Source organism: Antechinus flavipes, chromosome X, assembly GCF_016432865.1.
Source record: "Antechinus flavipes isolate AdamAnt ecotype Samford, QLD, Australia chromosome X, AdamAnt_v2, whole genome shotgun sequence".
Classification (NCBI taxonomy): Eukaryota; Metazoa; Chordata; class Mammalia; order Dasyuromorphia; family Dasyuridae; genus Antechinus; species Antechinus flavipes.
The window spans coordinates 81,574,268-81,592,655 of NC_067404.1; the positions used below are offsets into that span (position 1 = coordinate 81,574,268).

Genomic DNA, 18,388 nt, shown 5'->3' on the forward strand with positions numbered 1-18,388 from the left:
CTGTGCTTTTCCTCCTCCTTTCCACTTAGACTTGGGGGACAGCTAGACTCCAACACCCCTTCTCAGAAAGGCCCTCTCTGCACTGACAAGACAAACTCCAGAGTGTGCTAATTTAGCATAGTGCCTGGCACACAGTAGGTGGTTAATAGGTGTTAGCTGATTATGAGAGTTTCAGCCCCTGCTATCCCTCCATCCCCAGCATCCAGTGAATGAAGATAAAGTGAAGGAAGCCCCACAGCTTTCAGTCACCCTGTTCTTTTGGGGCTCCGTCAAGAAGGAACACTCACCTCTTCAGTGACAGCATTGAGGATGGGTGCCATCCAATGGATTTCAGACACTTTCTCCAGCTCCTGGCTGACATTGGCTAAGGCAACCTGCAGCCCCTCCTCCCGCCGGGGGCTGTCCAGCTGCTGTAGGGATGGAAGGTAGATGGAATGAGCTTGTGGCAACTTGGAGGTCCGAGGCTCTGTGTTCTCCGCTACACATTTTGAGGTAACGTGCCATGGCAGACGGGACCTAGAGAGATGGCTAGAGAGGAGCTGGACCCATGTCCTGCTTCTCAAGCAGAGTGGCATAGGGCCACCAGGCAACTTTTAAGGCTCTGCTTTGGCTCTCACTGTCAAATACCATCAGCCCTACACCAGGGAACAGAACAGTTGTGATCCTCTCTTCTGAGCTGGAAATATTTGGCGAGGGTTTTAGGCTCAAAAAGCAGAGGGACTACATTAGATTTAGTGCTTGAAAGGATCTCGGCTTTAGGATTAGAGGTCACTGAATCTACTGCTGTCATTGTCCAGACACTGAAGCTCAGAGCCTAATGTTGAACAGTTTCTGTCACAGATCTGGGGGGTTCACAGCCATGGCCTGTTTCTGAAATCCAAGGTCTTTTGCCATCCGTGCCAGGGCTTGTCTTTTACCTGAATGCTGTTTAGAGTGTTCCCCAATTTCTCATATGGATGCTGAGATCTGAAGGGGCCCTAGGATAGTCCCTCCAGACCTAGCTGGTCCCAGGCCCGTCTACTAATGGAAGTCATGGCATATTCTGCCTCCTAAATCCAGATCCTTGATGACTACTCTCTCTGGCCCTGGGATCACATCCACTCCAGAAGAGCTAAGCCCTGAATGGCCAGCACGTATCAGGAGATTTGTGTTCCTGGGACTATCAAGTAGATGGAACAGATGGGTAGTGATGGCACTGGCCTGAGGCCTCTTATCTCCTTGGCCTGGGATCCACTTTTAGTTGGACCCCCGGGTGGGAACTTGATGGGCTGCTAGGTTACATGGATGGGTGATTAGGAAAGCCAGTAGCATAAAACATCAGCGACTGAAAGACTGGTAGGATGAGCAGACCTGGAGAAGCCTGGGATTATTGGAGGACCTTAGGGAGTCAGGCAGAGACATAGCGAACTTGGCAGCCCCGGGGAAAAAGGTCCCCAAGCAAAGCTGGAGATGCAAGGAATTGTTCCAGCTGTATCTAAATAGCTGGATCCTCTGCCCCAGGAGATGGCCCCTGAAATGTTGCTCTCTCCAACTGTTTGGTTACACAGACATGGAGTGAGACAGTGAGGTCCCTCTGGTAGGTACCAGGGAGGTGATGGCAATGCTCTCCTTTGCCCCCACCCATCCAGGTCTGGAGACCGCAGCCTGAGGAGGGCTGCCAGGATGTTGAAGTTCACACCACATGAGGAAGACAAGATTTGGAACAAGAGAAGAAATCTTATTCGTTGTTTTCAAGATCCTAAAGGATGTTTTGTCTTGAGAAGGGACTAGTCTAGATTCATTTGGTCCCCAAGGCAGCAGTAGGAGTTTTTTGGGGGGGGAGTTGTAGAGGAGCAGGTTCAGGCCAGATTTCAGGATGAACTTGCTAACAAAGAGAACTGTCCCCTTTCTTCTAGCCCTTGTTCCTGAGCTCAAGCTGCCACAGAGGAGGGGCTCCCCTTCAGGTGAGGGCTTGTTGTAATGGGAGCCGGGGTTGGGAATCACAGTATGGATAGGGTGTGGCTGGCTGCCTCTGAGGTTCTTCCCACCTTTCGCTTTCCTTCCCCTCTCTTGGGTGCCAGGCTGGTCCTTGGCAAAACTGGAAGAGTTGGGTGGAGAGTCAAGTCCTGGGCCCCCACCCCTACCCTCCCTGTGGTGCAAAGGAAAGCCCAAGGGTTTGAGGTCAAATCTCAGCTCTGTTCTAGGTCACACCATCTCTTGGGGGACACTTTGCTAGGATCTCCACACTTATATTCTTGCCTTCTATGACCTTCCATCTCTCTGCCTCTGCTGCTGTCGTGTTTGTTGCCTGGGAAGGATGTTGGTGTCTGAAGCGTAATCTCTGGAGGGGATTCTAGGAGGGCAGGGCCATGGCAGAATTGACCTAATACTTTACACAGGGCATTTTTCTGTTCTCCCTTATGTGGGGCTGTACCACGGCCCCATCACTGGCATTGTTGGAACCCTACTTGTTGCCTGGCTAAGCCCTGGCTTTGGAGTCAGAGGAGCTGTGTTGTAAAAACAGCTCTGCCTGCCTGTGTGACTTTCTCCTTTATAGGCCTCCTTGATTTCTTCCCTTGGAAAACAAGGGCCTCTGAGATCCTTCCTAGCTCCAGAACTAGGACGCTCTAATTGTGAGATTGAACTTGAACTTTCAACTGTATCACACCCTGACCTTTGTCTCTCCTAATTGCTGCCAACTTCTCCACTGCCCATCCTCTCTACTCACCAGCTTCCCTTCCACGTAAGCTCTAGCTTCGTTGTACAAGGCTTTCACACTAATTGAAACTTCCACAGCCGAGTTTCTGCTCAGGCTCTGCAAGGGGTGGAGGTAGAGAGAAAAGTCAGGAAACGTGGCATCCCAAGGACTGAAAGGAGCTGGCGGGGTGACCAGGGAGTGAGGCTAGTCTGCCATCTGGCCCAATTTGGCTCTTCTCTTTGCCTCCCTCCCAGGAAGGAGCTTTGCCCTGAGCTCCCCTTGGTATCAAGAGTCACTGAGCAAGTTCAGGACCTGGGTTACTGACTCAATTGATCATGTCAAAATGGAAGGCACTCTAGGCCTTTGGGCTGAGTGGAAGCCCAAGGGTTCTCCCCCCCCCCTTCACCCCATCAACTAAACCATTTCTTTCAACTGGATCCTCTGGACTAGACATTGCCAGCCCATAGCATGGGAGTCTTGGGTCCAGCCCAGGAGTTAGCTTTTTGAGCACTGAAGGTGTTGTTAGAGGCCTACAAGTGTGTCCCTTGTCCCTTGCAGGATTGGCAATTGGTAGGAAGTCCATCTGCTTCTGAGGCGCAGGCTGGTCCTGGACCTTTGTTCCTCAGAGTTGCTTACCCTTTGGCTGTGTGTGTGTGTGCTTGTGTGTACACGCATGCAAGTGCCTACCCTGCCCTCAACCAAGCCCCAGTCCTCTCCTCCCTGGCCGGCATCGCTCCCATCCCCACCTCACCTCGGGGCTGCTGCCGCTGCGTTTGCTGGGCAGCACTTCGGTCAGGGCCGAGGCACAGCCGTTCACCGAGTGGGCTAGCTCCTGTTCTATGGCCTTGTGGATCTTGGCCACTTCTCGGATCCTGTAACCAAGTCAGGAGGAGAGGTGAGACAGATCCTCACTTGGGATCCTAGAGATGACCGTGTCCTTGGGATACAACATGACATGAGAAAGAAAGCGGGCCATGCTACACTCCTGAGAGAAGCCACGGGCAACTCTCAGCGACACCGCACTGGCGGGTGGGGGGGAGGCGGCGCCAGGCATCACTGAGCCATGTAAAAGGGCATGGGCTCCGGGGAAGCCACATCCTGAACCATCATCACATTCAGAATGGTGTCACTGGGGCCCCCTTGGTCACGGCTGCGATAGGTCCAAGGTCAAGGATGCTGATGGGCAGCTCAGTACCAGTTGAGTAGTTTGGTTTTGGAGTGACCCGAGGAGCTTAAACTAGAGTTTAACACGTCCTCCTCAGGGGCTCCTTGGTAGTGTTGCCTGGCCAGGGACCTGGCCTGTCAAGGGGGAAAAGCAGAAGAAAACTGGGTGCTGGATGGGGTGTCCTACGCTGGAAGGGGAAGGAGGACAGGGGAGGGGGGGGAGTCAAGCCCCCAGCCTTCTCCATTGGTTTCCTGGGTGTCCCCAGCTTAGGAGCTGGGTTGCCCTCTACTGGCCACCACAGCTCTGATCTTTGCCACAAAAACTGAGGACAGCCAGTGAAACTACTGAGCCTGTGGGAACTTGGATGGTGCCTATCTGGACTTGTTTCCCAGGAGGAGGCACATTGTCCCTTAAGGTCTCGACCTCATTGCCTCCACACCCTGTGGAGAAGAGCCCAGAAAAGGCCACCTCCTAGGATCCCTGACTTGTTCTTCAGGAGAGGCAGGGCCTCTGACTCAAGTGCCATGTCCTGGTGGAGGAACATGTGACCATGCCCCGAGCTGTCCGCTCAGAGGGCAGGCACCATCCCAGGTGGGCACTGGGGATGATTGGCACACCTGTTCTGAGGGTCCTCCCTTTCTTTTCTCATCTCATGTGCTGCTGGGGGAAAGGGAGGTCTGAACTAAGAGGCCCCCACGTTCATCTCAGTGCTTCCCTGTGCTAGGTTCAGCCCAACAGGGGCCCTTCCCTTGTTCTCTTGGTTGGCGGTGGCTTAATGCTACTCTCCCTGGGCCCTCAGGATCTCTCGGGGTGGGCACAGGGTTCCCGACCTTGCGGTAAGTCCTAGCCCAAAGGGTCCCCCGATTTATTATTTCTAACAGGATCTAATCGAGGCAGGCATGGGGTTCTTGCCGGAGCAATAGTCCCAGTCCAAAGGGTCCCCCGATTTACAAGTCAGTTACAGGGTTGATGGATCGTCCCTCTAAGGATGGTGACTATCCCCTAACAGGTGGCAGTCCCCCAGAATCAGACCTACTCGGGCAACTGATAGATAAGGGTGAGTCTCGAGGTCAATTCTTACATCCTGGATACAAAGGCCCTTGGTGGATGGTCTTGGCCTCGTTCCAGAGGACCCCCAGGTTGTTCCCCTTCGGCATCTACCAGTTGCTGAGGGTCATCTCCCAGAAGTCCACTCCTGCTTATGCCCCACCACTTTTATGCATAACAGACAACAGCAAGCTTTGGATGGGAGCCACGCAATTAAAATGCCAACCAAAAGTCAAGGGGGGGAATTCCCATTACCGAACCCGGGTTTGTCTTTCACTCTGGGGGGCAAGTTACCATAAAACCACCTTGCTTGCCGTGTCAGATGTTCTGGGTTTAAGGGGATGATTTTCTGAGACCGGAGAAGTGACGAGATGCTCCGGTCCATTCCCCATCGAGTAGCGAATGTTGTCCGAATGGGTGGTTATATGGTAAGTCTGCCGGTGCAGCAGAGGAACGAAAAGACAACCCACGCACAAAACTTACGTATCCTAGTGAAGTGTTTTGAAGGATATAGGTACGGCCGGCCGGGTCTCAGATGCAGAATCGAGAACTAAGGACACGGGTGTTGTGGTGCTTCTAGGTGCTTCTAGAGGGGAGACTGTATCCTTGTCCGGGCCTGAAGATCAAGTCTCACACCAACCATCTGTGCCACGCAAGCGCTGGTGTCCCAACATCAGGTCGTGACATGCAGTCGCACAAAAGGGGGAATTTGACTTTCCCCCTTAGAGAAAAAGCTCCATCTCTGCCATGTGCTGGCGAGGCCTCATCAGTTGCCCTGTGTCTTAGGGAGTCGGGGGTAAAGGCCACCGGTGATGCGGGTGGCCGGATAGGGGGTTACAACATGTGACCCTTAGCTTTACTCCAAGCCTGTGGCAGGGGTCTGTGAGACCCTTGTGTCCGCCCCTTCCCAGAGGTAGAGGGGCACCGGAATGATGGCTCCCCTTGCCCAGATGGTAGTGATCTGCAGAACATTTGAACTTTATTGGACACAGAGGGGACTCTCAACAGTGCTGTGTAAGCAGACAGAGACACCGAACGCAAGCAGTCGACAAAAGCCAAGCCCCTGAACCTTTAGAAAGCCAAGGTGCCCTTCCCTGGCCACTCACGTGCCAGGGCCAACTCTTTAACAACTGACTTGGGCTTTTCTCAGCAGAAAAGCAGGTAGAGACAATGGGGCCACTAAGCAAGAGAGCTCCCACCTTTCTCTGCCCATAGTGGCCATTCCCCCATCAGGGCAGCTGAAAGGGCGGGTACTGGGTGGCATCTGTGAACACAGTACATATCTGAAGAGGGAGACATTTCCCCAAAGGGTGTGCAAATGCCAGGCCTCCAACAAGAAGCCTGCACCACATGTTTCACTGATGCTAGGAACTTCCTGGTGTGGAAGCTCCCTCCACTAATGTAGGAGAACAACTTGGAACTTTGAATCCTCAATGCCCCAAGCCCCTCTCTCAAAGGAACTGACCTAGCACTTCCTACATTTGTGTGTACATGTAGGTGTGAATATATGTGTGCACGTGTATGTACATATCTTGGAAGACTAAAGGAGGTCAGATGAGTTGGCGCAAATACCAGCTACCAAATAGGATCTCATGTAGGCTGAAGCCACCCCAAATTCAGATGGCCAAGAAGAAAGGTTTTCCAAACAAAGGGTTAAGGGGCTGGAAAGACCCAGCCACCTTATAGTACAGAGGAGGAAACAGGCCCAAAGAAGGAGGGAAGGAGGAGACTAAGGAGGGAGAGAAGAGAAGGGAAGCAAGGTGGCAGGAAAGGAGGAGGGAAGAAAGGTTGGGAGGGAGAAGAGGAAGGAAAGATGAAAGAGAGAGGGATGAGAGGGAGAAGGGAAAGGAAATTGAAAGGGAGGAGAGGAAGAAATGAGGAAGGGAAGGGAGAAGAGGCAGTAAAGTGGTAGAGAGGTAGAAAAGTAGCAGGGAGGGAGGGAGAACAAAGGTAACGGACAGGAGAGCAAAGAAGAAAAGGGAGGACAAGGAAAGGGAAGATAGGAGAGTAGAGGAAGGTGGTGGAGAGGTAGAATGATAGGAAGGAAAGGAAGGAAGAAAAATGAAAAGGAGGGAAGGAAACAGGAGAGAAGATGAAGGTGGGAAGGAGAAAAGGAAGGGAGGTTAGAACGGAAGATGAAAGGAAGGAAAGTTGCACAAGAGAAAAGTGGGAGAGAGTGAAGGGAGGGGGTGGGGAGAAGAGGAAGATAGGAAATGAAAGTGGGAGGGAAAAGATGGAGAAAATGAAGGTGAAATAAAAGATGAAGGAAGCAGGGAGGTGGAGAAGAAAAAGAACAGTAATGAGGGAAGAAAAGTGGTGGAGGGAGAGAAAAGGTGACGGACAGGAGAGAAAAGGTGAAAAGGAGGAGAGGAAAGGTAAGAGGAAGATGGGAAGGAAGAGAGGTGGGAGGAAAGAAGATAGGGAAGAGGGAAGGAAAGGAAGAGAGAAGAGAAAGGAAGATGGCAGCAAAAAGGTAGGAGGAAAGAGGGGAGAAAGGTAAAAGATGAAAAAGATGGAGAAAGAAGGTGGAAGAAAACAAGAGAAAAAAGTGGCTGGGAGGGAAAGAGATGAAGCTGGGAAGGAGGGAGATAAAGGTAGAAGGGACACAGGACTGAAGAAGAGGAAAGAAAAGTGAACAGGTAAGAAAGGTAGTACTTCCTTCCTCCCACTCTTCTCCTTTCTCTTCTTTCCTGTGTCCTCCCTCTCTTTCCCTTCACCTTCCTTCTGTTCTTGCACTTTTCTCCTGCTTTTGCCTTACTGCTGTTCTCTCCCTCCTTCTTTTCTTCGCTCTCCTTTCCTCCCTCTTCTTCACCTTCCTTCTCTCTTTCAGTTTCCTTGTTCTTTCCCTCCTCCTCTTTCCTCGTTAATCTTCTGTTTCTTCCTTCCTTCCCTCATTCTCTTCTTTCCCTTCTCTTCCTCTTGCTTCTTCTATTACCTCAACCCCTCTATCTTGTCTACTTTCCTCTCCCTTTTTCCTTCTCTTCTTTCCTGTATCCTCCCTCTCTTCCCTTGCCCCTTCCTTTTTCTGTTTCCTCCTCCCTCCTCCTCCTGTTTTCTTTCACCTTCCTTGTCTTTTTCTCCTTCCCATTAACCTAATTTCTTCTGTCCCCTCTTTCCTCTTGCTGCTTCTGCTTTTGCTTTACTGCTATTCTCCCCTTCCTTCTCTTCTCTCCTCCCTCTCATTCACCTAACTTCTATTACCTCAATCCCTCTATCTTGTCTACTTTGCTCTCCCTTCTGTTTCCTTTCCCTTTTTCCTTCTCATCTTTTTCTTCCCTCTCCTTTCCTCCCCTGTTTCCCCTTCCTTCGGTTCCCTCCCTCCTTCCTTCTCTCCTTTGCTCCCTCTCATTCACCTAACTTCTTCTATTACCTCAACCCCTCTATCTTGTCTACTTTCCTCTCCCTTTTTCCTTCTCTTCTTTCCTGTATCCTCCCTCTCTTTCCCTTGCCCCTTCCTTTTTCTGTTTCCTCCTCCCTCCTCCTCCTGTTTTCTTTCACCTTCCTTGTCTTTTTCTCCTTCCCATTAACCTAATTTCTTCTGTCCCCTCTTTCCTCTTGCTGCTTCTGCTTTTGCTTTACTGCTATTCTCCCCTTCCTTCTCTTCTCTCCTCCCTCTCATTCACCTAACTTCTATTACCTCAATCCCTCTATCTTGTCTACTTCCTCCCCTTCTGTTTCCTTTCCCTTTTTCCTTCTCATCTTTTTCTTCCCTCTCCTTTCCTCCCCTGTTTCCCCTTCCTTCGGTTCCCTCCCTCCTTCCTTCTCTCCTTTGCTCCCTCTCATTCACCTAACTTCTTCTATTACCTCAATCCCTTTATCTTGTCTACTTTCCTCTCCCTTCTGTTCCCTTTCTCCATTTTTCATCCTCCTTCTACTTCCTCCCTCCCAGTCTTCTCCTTTCCCTTTGTTCCTTCTTCTCTTCTTTCCTGTGTCCTCCCTCTCTTTCCCTTCACCCTTCTTCCTCTGCTCTCTCCTCGTTCATCTTCTGTTTCTTCCTTCCCTCATTCTCTTCTTTCTCTCTTATCCATTAACCTAATTTCTTCTGTCCCTTCCTTCTTCCTCCTTCCTTTGCTCTCTCCTCATTCATCTTCCTTCCCTTCTCTTCTTTTTCTGCTTTTGCCTTCCTTTGGTTCCCTCCCTCCTCTCATTTACCTAACTTCTTCTATTACCTCAATCCCTCTATCTTGTCTACTTTTCTCTCCCTTCTGTTCCCTTTTTCATTCTCCTCCTCCTACTTCCTCCCTCTTCCTCCTCCTCCTCTTTCCTTTCACCTTCCTTCTGTTCTTGTCCTTTTCTCCTTCCCTTTCCTTCTTTACCTCTCCTCTTCTTTCCCCTGTTTCTTCCTTCGCTCTCTCCTCATTCATCTTCCTTTCCTTCTTTTATCTCTTCTCGTTTCCTTGTTCTTTACCTCATCCTCTTTCCTCTCTCCTTGTTCATCTTCTGTTTCTTCCTTCCCTCATTCTCTTCTTTCTCTCCTTCCCATTAACCTAATTTTTTTCTGTCCCCCCCCTCCTCTGCTCTCTCCTCATTCATCTTCCTTCTCTTCTCCTTTCCTCTTGCTTCTTCTGCTTTTGCCTTACTGCTATTCTCCCCTTCCTTCTGTTTCCTCCCTCTCATTCACCTAACTTCTTCTATTACCTAAATCCCTCTATCTTGTCTACTTTCCTCTCCCTTCTGTTTCCTTTCCCTTTTTTCCTTCTTCTCTTCTTTCCTGTTTCCTCCCTCCTCCTCTTTCCTTTCACCTTCCTTCTGTTCTTGCCTTTTTCCCTTCCCTTTCTTCTTTACCTCTCCTCTTCTTTCCTTCCTTTCCTCTTTCAGTTTCCTTGTTCTTTCCCTTCTCTTCTTTTTCTTCTTTCCTCTTGCTTCTGCTTTTGCCTTACTGCTGTTCCCTCCTTCTCATTCACCTAACTTCTTCTATTATCTCAATCCCTCTATCTTGCCTACTTTCTCTCCCTTCTTCATCCTCCTTCTACTTCCTTCACCCTCCTTCCTCCTTCCTTTGTTCTCTCCTTGTTCATTTTCTGTTTATTCCTTCGCTCATTCTCTTCTTTCTCTCCTTCCCATTAACCTAATTTCTTCTGTCCCCTTCTTCCTCCTTCCTTTGCTCTCTCCTCATTCATCTTCCTTCCCTTCTCTTCTTTTTCTTCTTGTTTCTGCTTTTGCCTTCTCTCCTTTCCTCCATCTCGTTCACCTAACTTCTTCTATTACCTCAATCCCTCTATCTTATCTACTTTTCTCTCCCTTCTGTTCTTTTTCACTCTCCTCCTACTTCTTCCCTCCCACTCTTCTTCCCCTTGCCCCTTCCTTTTTCTGTTTCCTCCTTCCTCCTCTTTCCTCTCACCTTCCTTCTCTTCTCTCCTTTCCTCCCTCATTCACCTAACTTCTTCTATTACTTCAATCTCTATCTTGTCTACTTTCCTCTCCCTTCTGTTCCCTCAATCCCTCCTTTTCTTTCCTTTCACCTTCCTTCTAGTCTCACTTTTTTCTCTTTCCTTTCCTCCCTCTATCTTTCTTTCACCTTCCTTCTTCTCTCTTCCTCCCACTGGGGAAGAGAGGAGGGGAGGAAAGGGAGGGAGGAAGGGTGGGGGAGGGAGGGGGGGAGGGAGGGGGAAGGGGGTGGGAGGGAGGATGGGGGAGGGGGGAGGGAGAGGGAGTGGAGGTAGGGAGGGGGAGGGAGGTTGGGAGGGGGGGAGGGAGGGTTGGGAGGGGGAGGGTGGTTGGGGAGGGGGGGCGGTGGGGGTGGGTGGAGGTTGGGTGGGGGTGGGAGGTTGGGTGGGTGGTTGGGTGGGAGGGGGAGGGTGGTTGGGTGGGTGGTTGGGTGGGTGGGCTGGGTGGGGGTGGGAGGTGGGTGGGATGGGGGAAGGGTGGTTGGGGGTGGGTGGTGGGTGGGAGGGGAGGATGGGGGTGGGGGATGGGTGGTTTGGGGTGGGTGGGGGGTGGGGGGTGTGGAGTAGGGAGGGTGGGAGGGGGTGGGTGTTGGTGGGTGGTTGGGAGGGTTGGGTATGGGTGGGAGTGGGGAGGTGGGGGTGGGTTTGGTTGGGTGGGGTGGGTTGGGTGGGTGGTTGGGTGGGGGGGTTGGGGGGGTGGATGGGTGGGGTTGGGTGGGGGTGGGTAGGGGTGGGGGGGGAGGGGGTTGGGTGGGGTAGGGTGGGGGGGTTGGGAGGGGGGGAGGGGGGGGGGTGGGGTGGTCTGGGTGGGGGGTAGGGGGGGGTGGGTGGGAGGGTGGGGGGAGGTGGGGGGGGTGGGTGGGAGGAGGGGTGGTGGGGTGGGGTTGGGGGGGGGGTGGTGGGTGGGTGGGGTGGGTGGGGGTGGGTGGGTGGGGGGGTGTGTGGGGGTGGGTGGGGGGGGAGGTGGGGGTGGGTGGGAGGGGGGGGTGGGGGGGTTTGGTGGGGCTGAGGAGTGTGTAGAGACAAGAAAGGACCGGAAAGGAACAAGCAAGGAAAGAAAGAGACCCCCCGCAGGAAAGACGCACAAGAAAAGCCCCGCAGGAAAAGAGAAAGCCCCGCCCCGACGGAAAAGAAGAAAGGCAACTCCCGAAGGACAACCAGCAGAAACGACCAAGGCCGGCCCTCTCACGCCCAGGCCCCTCCTGAACCGAGCAACGAAACTCCCTCTTCCCTCTCCCTCCCCACCCCCTCCTTCCCCTCTCCTCCCCTCCCCACCCTCTTCCCTCTCCCACTCCCCTCCCCTTCCCACTCCCTCCCCTTCTTCCCCCTCCTTCCCCTCCTCCTCCCCTCCCCACCAACCCCTCTCCACCCCTCCCCTCCTTCCCTTCTCCTCCACTCCCTCCCCTCCTCCCCTCTCCTCCCCTCCCCTCCTTCCCCTTCCCTCCCCTCCCCTCCTTCCGCCCTCTTCCTCCCTCCCCTCCTTCCCCTCTCCTCCCCTCCCCTCCCTTTCCCTCTCCTCCCCTCCCCTCCCTTTCCCTCCCTTTCCCTCTCCTCCCCTCCCCTCCCTCTCCCTCCCCTCCCCTTCCCTCTCCCTCTCCCCAGTGGGAGAAAGAGAGCAGAAGAAGGAAGATGAAAGAAAGATAGAGGGAGGAAAGAAAGGGAAGGAGGGAACAGAAGAAGTAAGATTAAAGGGAGAGAGGAAGAAGGGAACAGAAGTAAAGTGAAAGGAGAGAGCAAAGGAAGGTGAAAGAGAGCAAAGGAAGGAGGAAAAAAACAAGATAGGCGGAGGAGGAAAGGAGTGAATAAGGAGGGAACAGAAGGAAGGGGAAAGGAGAGTGAAGAAAAAGAAGAAGGGAGAGAACAGCAGTAAGGCAAAAGCAGAAGCAGCAAAAGGAAAGAAGAAAAAGAAGAGAAGGGAAGGAAGATGAATGAGGAGAGAGCAAAGGAAGGAGGAGGGGACAGAAGAAATTAGGTTAATGGAAAGGAGAGAAAGAAGAAAATGAGGGAAGGAAGAAACAAGATGAACGAGGAAGAGCAAAGAGGAAGGAGGGGGAAAGGAAAGAGGAGGGGGAAAAAAAGAGAAGAGGTTAAAGAAGTAAGGAAAGGGAAGGAAAAAAGGGCAAGGGAAAGAGGGAGAAAGGGAGGAAAGAAGAGAAGAAAAGAAGGAGGGAGAGAAAAATAGAAGGTGAAAGGGAAGGAAGATGGTGAAATGAAAGATGAGAAGGAGAGAGGTAAAAAAAAGTAAGGAAAGGAAGAAGGGAGGCAGGGAACAGAAGAAGGTGAAAGAGGAGACAAAGCAAAGAGGAAAGTGAGAGGGAGGTAACAGAAGTAAGTGAAAGGGAAGGGGAGAGCAAAGAAGGAACATAAAGAGGATAGGAAAGGGGGGAGGACAAAGGGAAGAAGAAAAGAAGGTAGAAAGGGAACAGAAGGAAGATGAAGGAGGTAGGAAAAAAGTGAAAGAGGAAAGGGAGATGAAGAAAAGAGAAGAAAGTTGAAAGAGGCAAGGGAGGAAAGGAAAGATAAGTGGGAGGGAGGGAATAGAAGAAGGAAGATGAAAGAGAAGAGAAGAAAGGAGAGAGGGAACAGGTGAAAGGAAAAAGGAGAAGAAAGAATGGTGGTGAAAGAGGGAAGAAATGGGAGAAGGAAGGTGAAAGAAAGGAAGGAGGAAAAGAAAAGAGGAGATAAAAGGTGGGAGGAAGGAGGTAGAAGGAACAAAAAAAGTGTTGGAATCCTAGTGTTAACTCAAGGAGAGGAAGATTGTAAGGAGAGCAGAGAGGAAGCAAGCAGGGAGTTGGAGAGGAGAAGAAGGTGGCAAGCAAAAGAGGAAGTAAAGACAGGAGGGAACTGAAAAAAGGGAAGGAAAGAACAGAAGCAAGGTGAAAGAACAGAATAATGTGAAGGAGGAAAGAGAAGAAAGAAGGGGGAGGGAAGGAACATAAAAAGAAAAAGAAGTAAGAGGAAACAAGAAGGGAGGTAGGACTGAAGAAGAAGAAAGAAAGTGCAAAGGAGGCAAGAGGTAGAAAGGTGTCAGGGAGGAACAACAGGAAAGAAAGTGAAAAGTGGGAAGAGAAAGGAAGGGGAGGGAGTGAGGGAAGAAAGGCATGTGATAGGAAAGAACAAAGGGGAAAAAAGCAGAGGAAGAAAGGAAAAACTGGTATGGTGTGAAGGAGGAAAGAAGGTGGAAGGGAAGGAGAAAGGGAACAAAAGTAAGATGAAAGAAAATGAGAGAGCAGAGGGAGGGAACAGAAGAAGGAAGGTGTAAGATGAAAGAGGGGGAAAGGAAGGAGGAAGAAAAGATAAGGAAGGTGAAAGGAATATATACTCTCCTATATAGGTAGAAAGGAGAAAGAAGGAGGGAGGAAGGAGGAGGAGGGAGCAGAAGGAAGGTGATAGAGAAGGAACAGAAGAAGGAAGGTAGAAGAATGGGAAAGAAAATGAAAAGGAGGCAAGAGAGGTAGAACGGTGTCAGGAAAGAAAGAGGGAGGGAGGACAGGAAAGGAGGGAGAGGAAAAAGACGGAGTGAGAAGAAGAAAAGTGGCAGGCAGGGAGTAGACTACGGAGAGAAGGAATGAGGAAAAGGAAGGTGTAAGGGAGGAAAGGAACATGATAGGGAAGGATGGAGCCCCCTCCATCTCCAAAAGGAGAGGAAGGAAGGTGAAAGGAAGGAAAGAAGATGGTATGGAAAGGAAGGAAAGAAGAGGAGAGAGCTGAAAGGAGAAAGAAGAGATGAAGTTTTGAAAAAGGGAGGGAACAGAAAAAGTAAGGTGAAAAGAGGGAGGAAAGGAGAGAAAGAAAAGAAGGAGGGAACAGAAGTAAGATGAAAGGAAGGAGAGAGCAAAGAAAAGAACAGAAAAAAGGGAGAGAATAGAAGAAATAAAGTGAAAGGAAAGAGGGAAGGAGAGAGGAGGAGAGACTAGAAAAGAAGGGAAGGAGAGCGGGAGGCTGACAGGAAACAGAAGAACTAAAGTGAAGGGGGAAAGAGGGAGGACACAGGAAAGAAGAGAGAAAAAGAGAGGGAAGGAGTAAGAAGGTGAAAAGAGGGAGGAAATAAAAGGAAGGTGAAAAAGGAAAGCAAAAAGAAAGAAGGAACAGAAGGAAAATGAAAGGAAAGAGGAGAAGGAGAGAGGGAGGACAGAGGAAAGAAAGAAGAGAAGGAAAAAGGAAGGAGGGAAGAGAATAAGATGAAAGGGAAAAAGCAGGGAAGGAGAGAGTAAAGGAAGGAAGGAACAGAAGGGAGTTGAAAGAGATGCCAGAGAGGAAAGAGAAGAGAAGGTAAAAGAAGTAAGGTAAAAGAAGGTAGAAAGGAGAAAGGAGGAGGAGGGAGCAGAAGGAAGGTGATAGAGAAGGAACAGAAGAAGGAAGGTAGAAGAATGGGAAAGAAAATGAAAAGGAGGCAAGAGAGGTAGAACGGTGTCAGAAAAAAAAGAGGGAGGGAGGACAGGAAAGGAGGGAGAGGAAAAAGACGGAGTGAGAAGAAGAAAAGTGGCAGGCAGGGAGTAGACTACGGAGAGAAGGAATGAGGAAAAGGAAGGTGTAAGGGAAGTGAAGGAGGGAATGAAGCAGAAAAGGAGGAAGGTGGAAGAAGGAAGAAAAAGGATGGAACAGAAGGAAGATAAAAAAGGAGGGAGGAAAGAAGTAAGATGAAAGGGAATGAGAGAGTAAAGGAAAGAGGGAACAGAAGGAAGGAAAAAGAAGGAGGTAGTGAGGGAACAGAAGTAAGATGAAAGGGACAAGGAGAAAATGGAGAGAGCAAAGAAAGGAGGGAACAGAAAGGAGGAGGAGGAAAGAAGGTGAAAGGGAATGAGAGAACAAAGGAAGGAGGAAGAAGCAAGGGGAAAGAGGAAAGCGAGAGGGAGGACGCAGGAAAGAAGAGAAGGATGGTGAAAGGAAAGAGATGGGGGCAAAGGAGTAAGATGAAAGAAAATGAGAGCAAAGGAAGGAAGAAAGGAAGGAACAGAAGAAGAAATGTGAAAGAGGAAATGGAGCAAAGGAAGGAAGAAAAAGGATGCAATAGAAGGAAGGTAAAAGGAAAGAAGAGAAGATGGGAGGGAGGGAAAAGAAAAAAGAAGATGAAAGAAGAGAAGGAGGAAGGAGAGAGAAAAGGAAGGTGAAAGCAAAGAGGGCGGGACCAGAAGAAGGAAGGTAGATGAGAGGGAGAGGGAGGTAGAACTGAAGAATAGGAAAGAAAGTGAAAAGGAGGCAAGAGGTAGAAAGGTGTCAGGGAGGAAGGACAGGAAAGAAATGCAGGAGGAAAGGGGTAGGGAGGGAATAAAGAAAGAAGAAAGGAAGGTGACAGGGACAGAGAATAAAAAAAGGAAAGGGAGTGAGGGAAGAAGGAAGGTATGAAGGAGGAAACAAGAAGTATGGTGAAAGGAAAGAGGGAGGAAAGGAGGGAAGAGAATTGGGAGGGAACAGAAGAAGTAAGGTTAAAAAATACTGAGGGAGGAAAGAGGAGGAAGGAAGGAAAGAAAGAGGTGAAAGGCAATTAGGAGGAAAAGGATGAAGAAGCAGGAAACAGAAGAAGGAAGGGGAAAGAAGAGAAGAAAAGAGAATGATGAAAGAGGTAGGAAAGGAAAGAGAAGAAGGAGGGAGTGAGGGCACAGAAGGAAGGTGAATAAGGAAAGAGATGGGGGCAAAGGAAGAAGGAAAGAGGAGAAGAGGGAGGAAGAAAGAAGGAACAGAAAGAAAATAAAAGGAAAGAGGGAGGAAGCAAGCAGGGAGTTGGAGAAAAGAAGTTGGCAAAGAGGAGAAGGGAACAGGAGGAAGATGAAAAAGGGGGAGGGAAAGGAGGGAAAGAAGAAAGAAGGGGAGAGGGAAGAAAGAAAGGAGGGAGGGAAGAGAAGTAGTAAGGTGAAAGAAGGAACAGAAGGAGGAAGAGGAAAAGGAGAGGGAGGGACAGGATGAAAGAGGAGCAGAAGGAGAGAGGGAGCAAAGGAAGGAAGAAGAAGGAGGGAGGGAACAGAAGGGAGGAAAGATGGAAGGGAAAAAGGAGAGGAAGAAAGGTAAAAGCAAGAAAAGATGGCACAGAGTGAAGAAGGGAATGAAGTAGAAAAGGAGGAAGGTGGAGGGGCTGGAAAAAATGAAGATTAAAGGGAAGAAGAAAAGAAACTAGAAGTAAGGTGAAAGGGAAAGAGGAAAGGAAAGAAAGGAACAGAAGAAAGTAGGAAGGTGAGGGAAGAGAAGTAAGGTGAAAGAAAAAGAATGGAACAAAAAGAACGGATGGAGGGAACGGAACGAAGAGAGCAAAGAAAGGAGGAAAGGAGAGAAAAGTTGAAGGGAGGTGAAAGGAAGAAAGAGAGGGAAGGAATAGAAGGAAGGTGAAAGAGGGAAGATCATGAGAGAAGGTGAAAGGGAGGGAGAGGAGAATGTGGTGGCAAGGAGAAGAGGAAGAAAAGGGAGGAGGTAAGGAGAGAAAGGAAGGAAGAGGACGAGAGATGGGAAAGAGGAAAGGGAGGCAGGGAGGCTATTTTTCCCACACTAGAAGGCAGTTACAGGCTTTTCTGACTGAAAGCTATCCTTGGGATCTTCTAAGATGATGGGATCGCAAATGTGGGTCCAGCTGGGAGCCCTGGACTTATCTCCTATAGAACCATGAGGTCCCAAGATGGGAAGGGACTTGGTTTCACCTCACCGAGTCAATTAGTAGCCCAGCTAGGACTTTAAGCTAGGTTTTGGGACTTCCAATTGAGGTTATTCCCTGTCCCCTAATCTTTGCCCTCCTGCCTCTCCTCCTCGGTCCCGGGTCTCTCTCAAAGAGCAGCCACTTCACCTGGTGATGAGGATGTCGGCAGAACGGGCGAAGCGCTGCAACAGTCTGTATTCGTCCTCGGTGAGGTACTCCATGGACTGCTGGGAGTTGAGCCGGGGTCGGACTGATCGGTAGCTTTCCCCTTTCTGCTTATCTTCCCATGACTTGAGGGTACTCTCGAAAGCCTGGAGATGAGGACGATGGCAAAGAAAGACAATTCAGAGAGGAGCCGGTCGCTCCTTTGCTGTGTGCTCCCTGTCCTCCTGTACAAGTGCTCTCCAAGTAAAACTCGAGCATCCAGGGGTTAGACTTTGGGGTTCCATTCCCCCCAGACTCAGGATCAAATGTAAAAGGTTGTTTCCCATGGATCCTTAGACAGATGTGGGTGGAAAACCATTCTGGCACTCTCCACTGCTCCACCTAGCCATCCTATCAAATCATTGATCTCATTGGAAAAACTCACCAGTAGAGGGCTGGTTACCAGGTAATGATTTTTTTTTTAGGGGGGAGGGTGCCCCTCTGCAACTCACAAACCTCCTACTAGGGCACAGAGGAACTGTGTGCCACAGTCAGATTGGGGGGGAAGAGGGAAAAGAGTAGGAAAAATCACTAATCTTCTATCTCACTATAGCAAAGCCCCAAAGGGTCACTGAAGTTGGCCAGGCCAGGCTGGCGCCCCCGAAGGGACTCCGAGATTGTTTTTGTCTATGCTCCCATCAATTTCTTTGGTCACGCTCTCCGTTGCTATTAGCGTGACTTTAGCATTAGCTTATTTTGCACACGGCTGTCACGACGGGTGGCATCTCCCACCGCTTAGGGGCCCGTCCCCTTGTTTCTAAGATTTCAGCTGCAGTAGAGACCAATCGCTTCCAAACTTTGATCCCTAATGGGAATGCTGCTCTGTGCCCACACCATTCCTCCACACCAGTATTTATTCATGCTGTACGCTAACAAACTTACGAGACAGAAAAGTGGGAATTAAAAGGATGAGAAAGATGGGATTGTATTTGGAAAGTAAATCGCACAGAAAGTCCTTTTGCTCTAAGTGTTATTAAGAAAGTATCGACTTCTTACCCGGTCTCTGGTCAGCATCTGGGCTCTGTTCTTGTGCTGAATCTTGATGATACCCGGGGGCTGGACCCAGGCCTCTCCATCCACTTGCACGGGGACCCCCTCGTCACCACAGATGGTGATCTTGACCACACGGCACTGGCAAGGCAACAGAGAGACCCAGAGATGAGAAGGAAGGCCCCTGGCTCAGGACCCAGGAGCCCCTGCCAGCATAGCTCCACTGTCTAGAGGCCTAATCTGGCCAGAAGTGCTGCCCGGGTCAGCTGAGGACCTTCAGAAGTAAGCATGGTTCA

At 50.3% G+C, this 18,388-nt stretch overlaps 1 protein-coding gene across 1 annotated transcript in view; it reads right to left on the reverse strand.

Moving 5' to 3' along the window:
- Positions 1-220: 220 nt before the first annotated feature.
- Positions 221-18,388, reverse strand: part of DGKK (diacylglycerol kinase kappa) — a 134,907-nt gene continuing 116,739 nt past the window's right edge. Inside the window, exons 21-25 of the mRNA XM_051969184.1 lie at positions 18,099-18,233; positions 17,046-17,209; positions 3,429-3,549; positions 2,708-2,794; positions 221-410 (exon numbers count right to left, since the gene is read on the reverse strand). Coding sequence (XP_051825144.1) covers positions 270-410; positions 2,708-2,794; positions 3,429-3,549; positions 17,046-17,209; positions 18,099-18,233 — 648 coding nt within the window. The 3' untranslated portion in view covers positions 221-269. The remainder of the gene's footprint in view (positions 411-2,707; positions 2,795-3,428; positions 3,550-17,045; positions 17,210-18,098; positions 18,234-18,388) is intronic.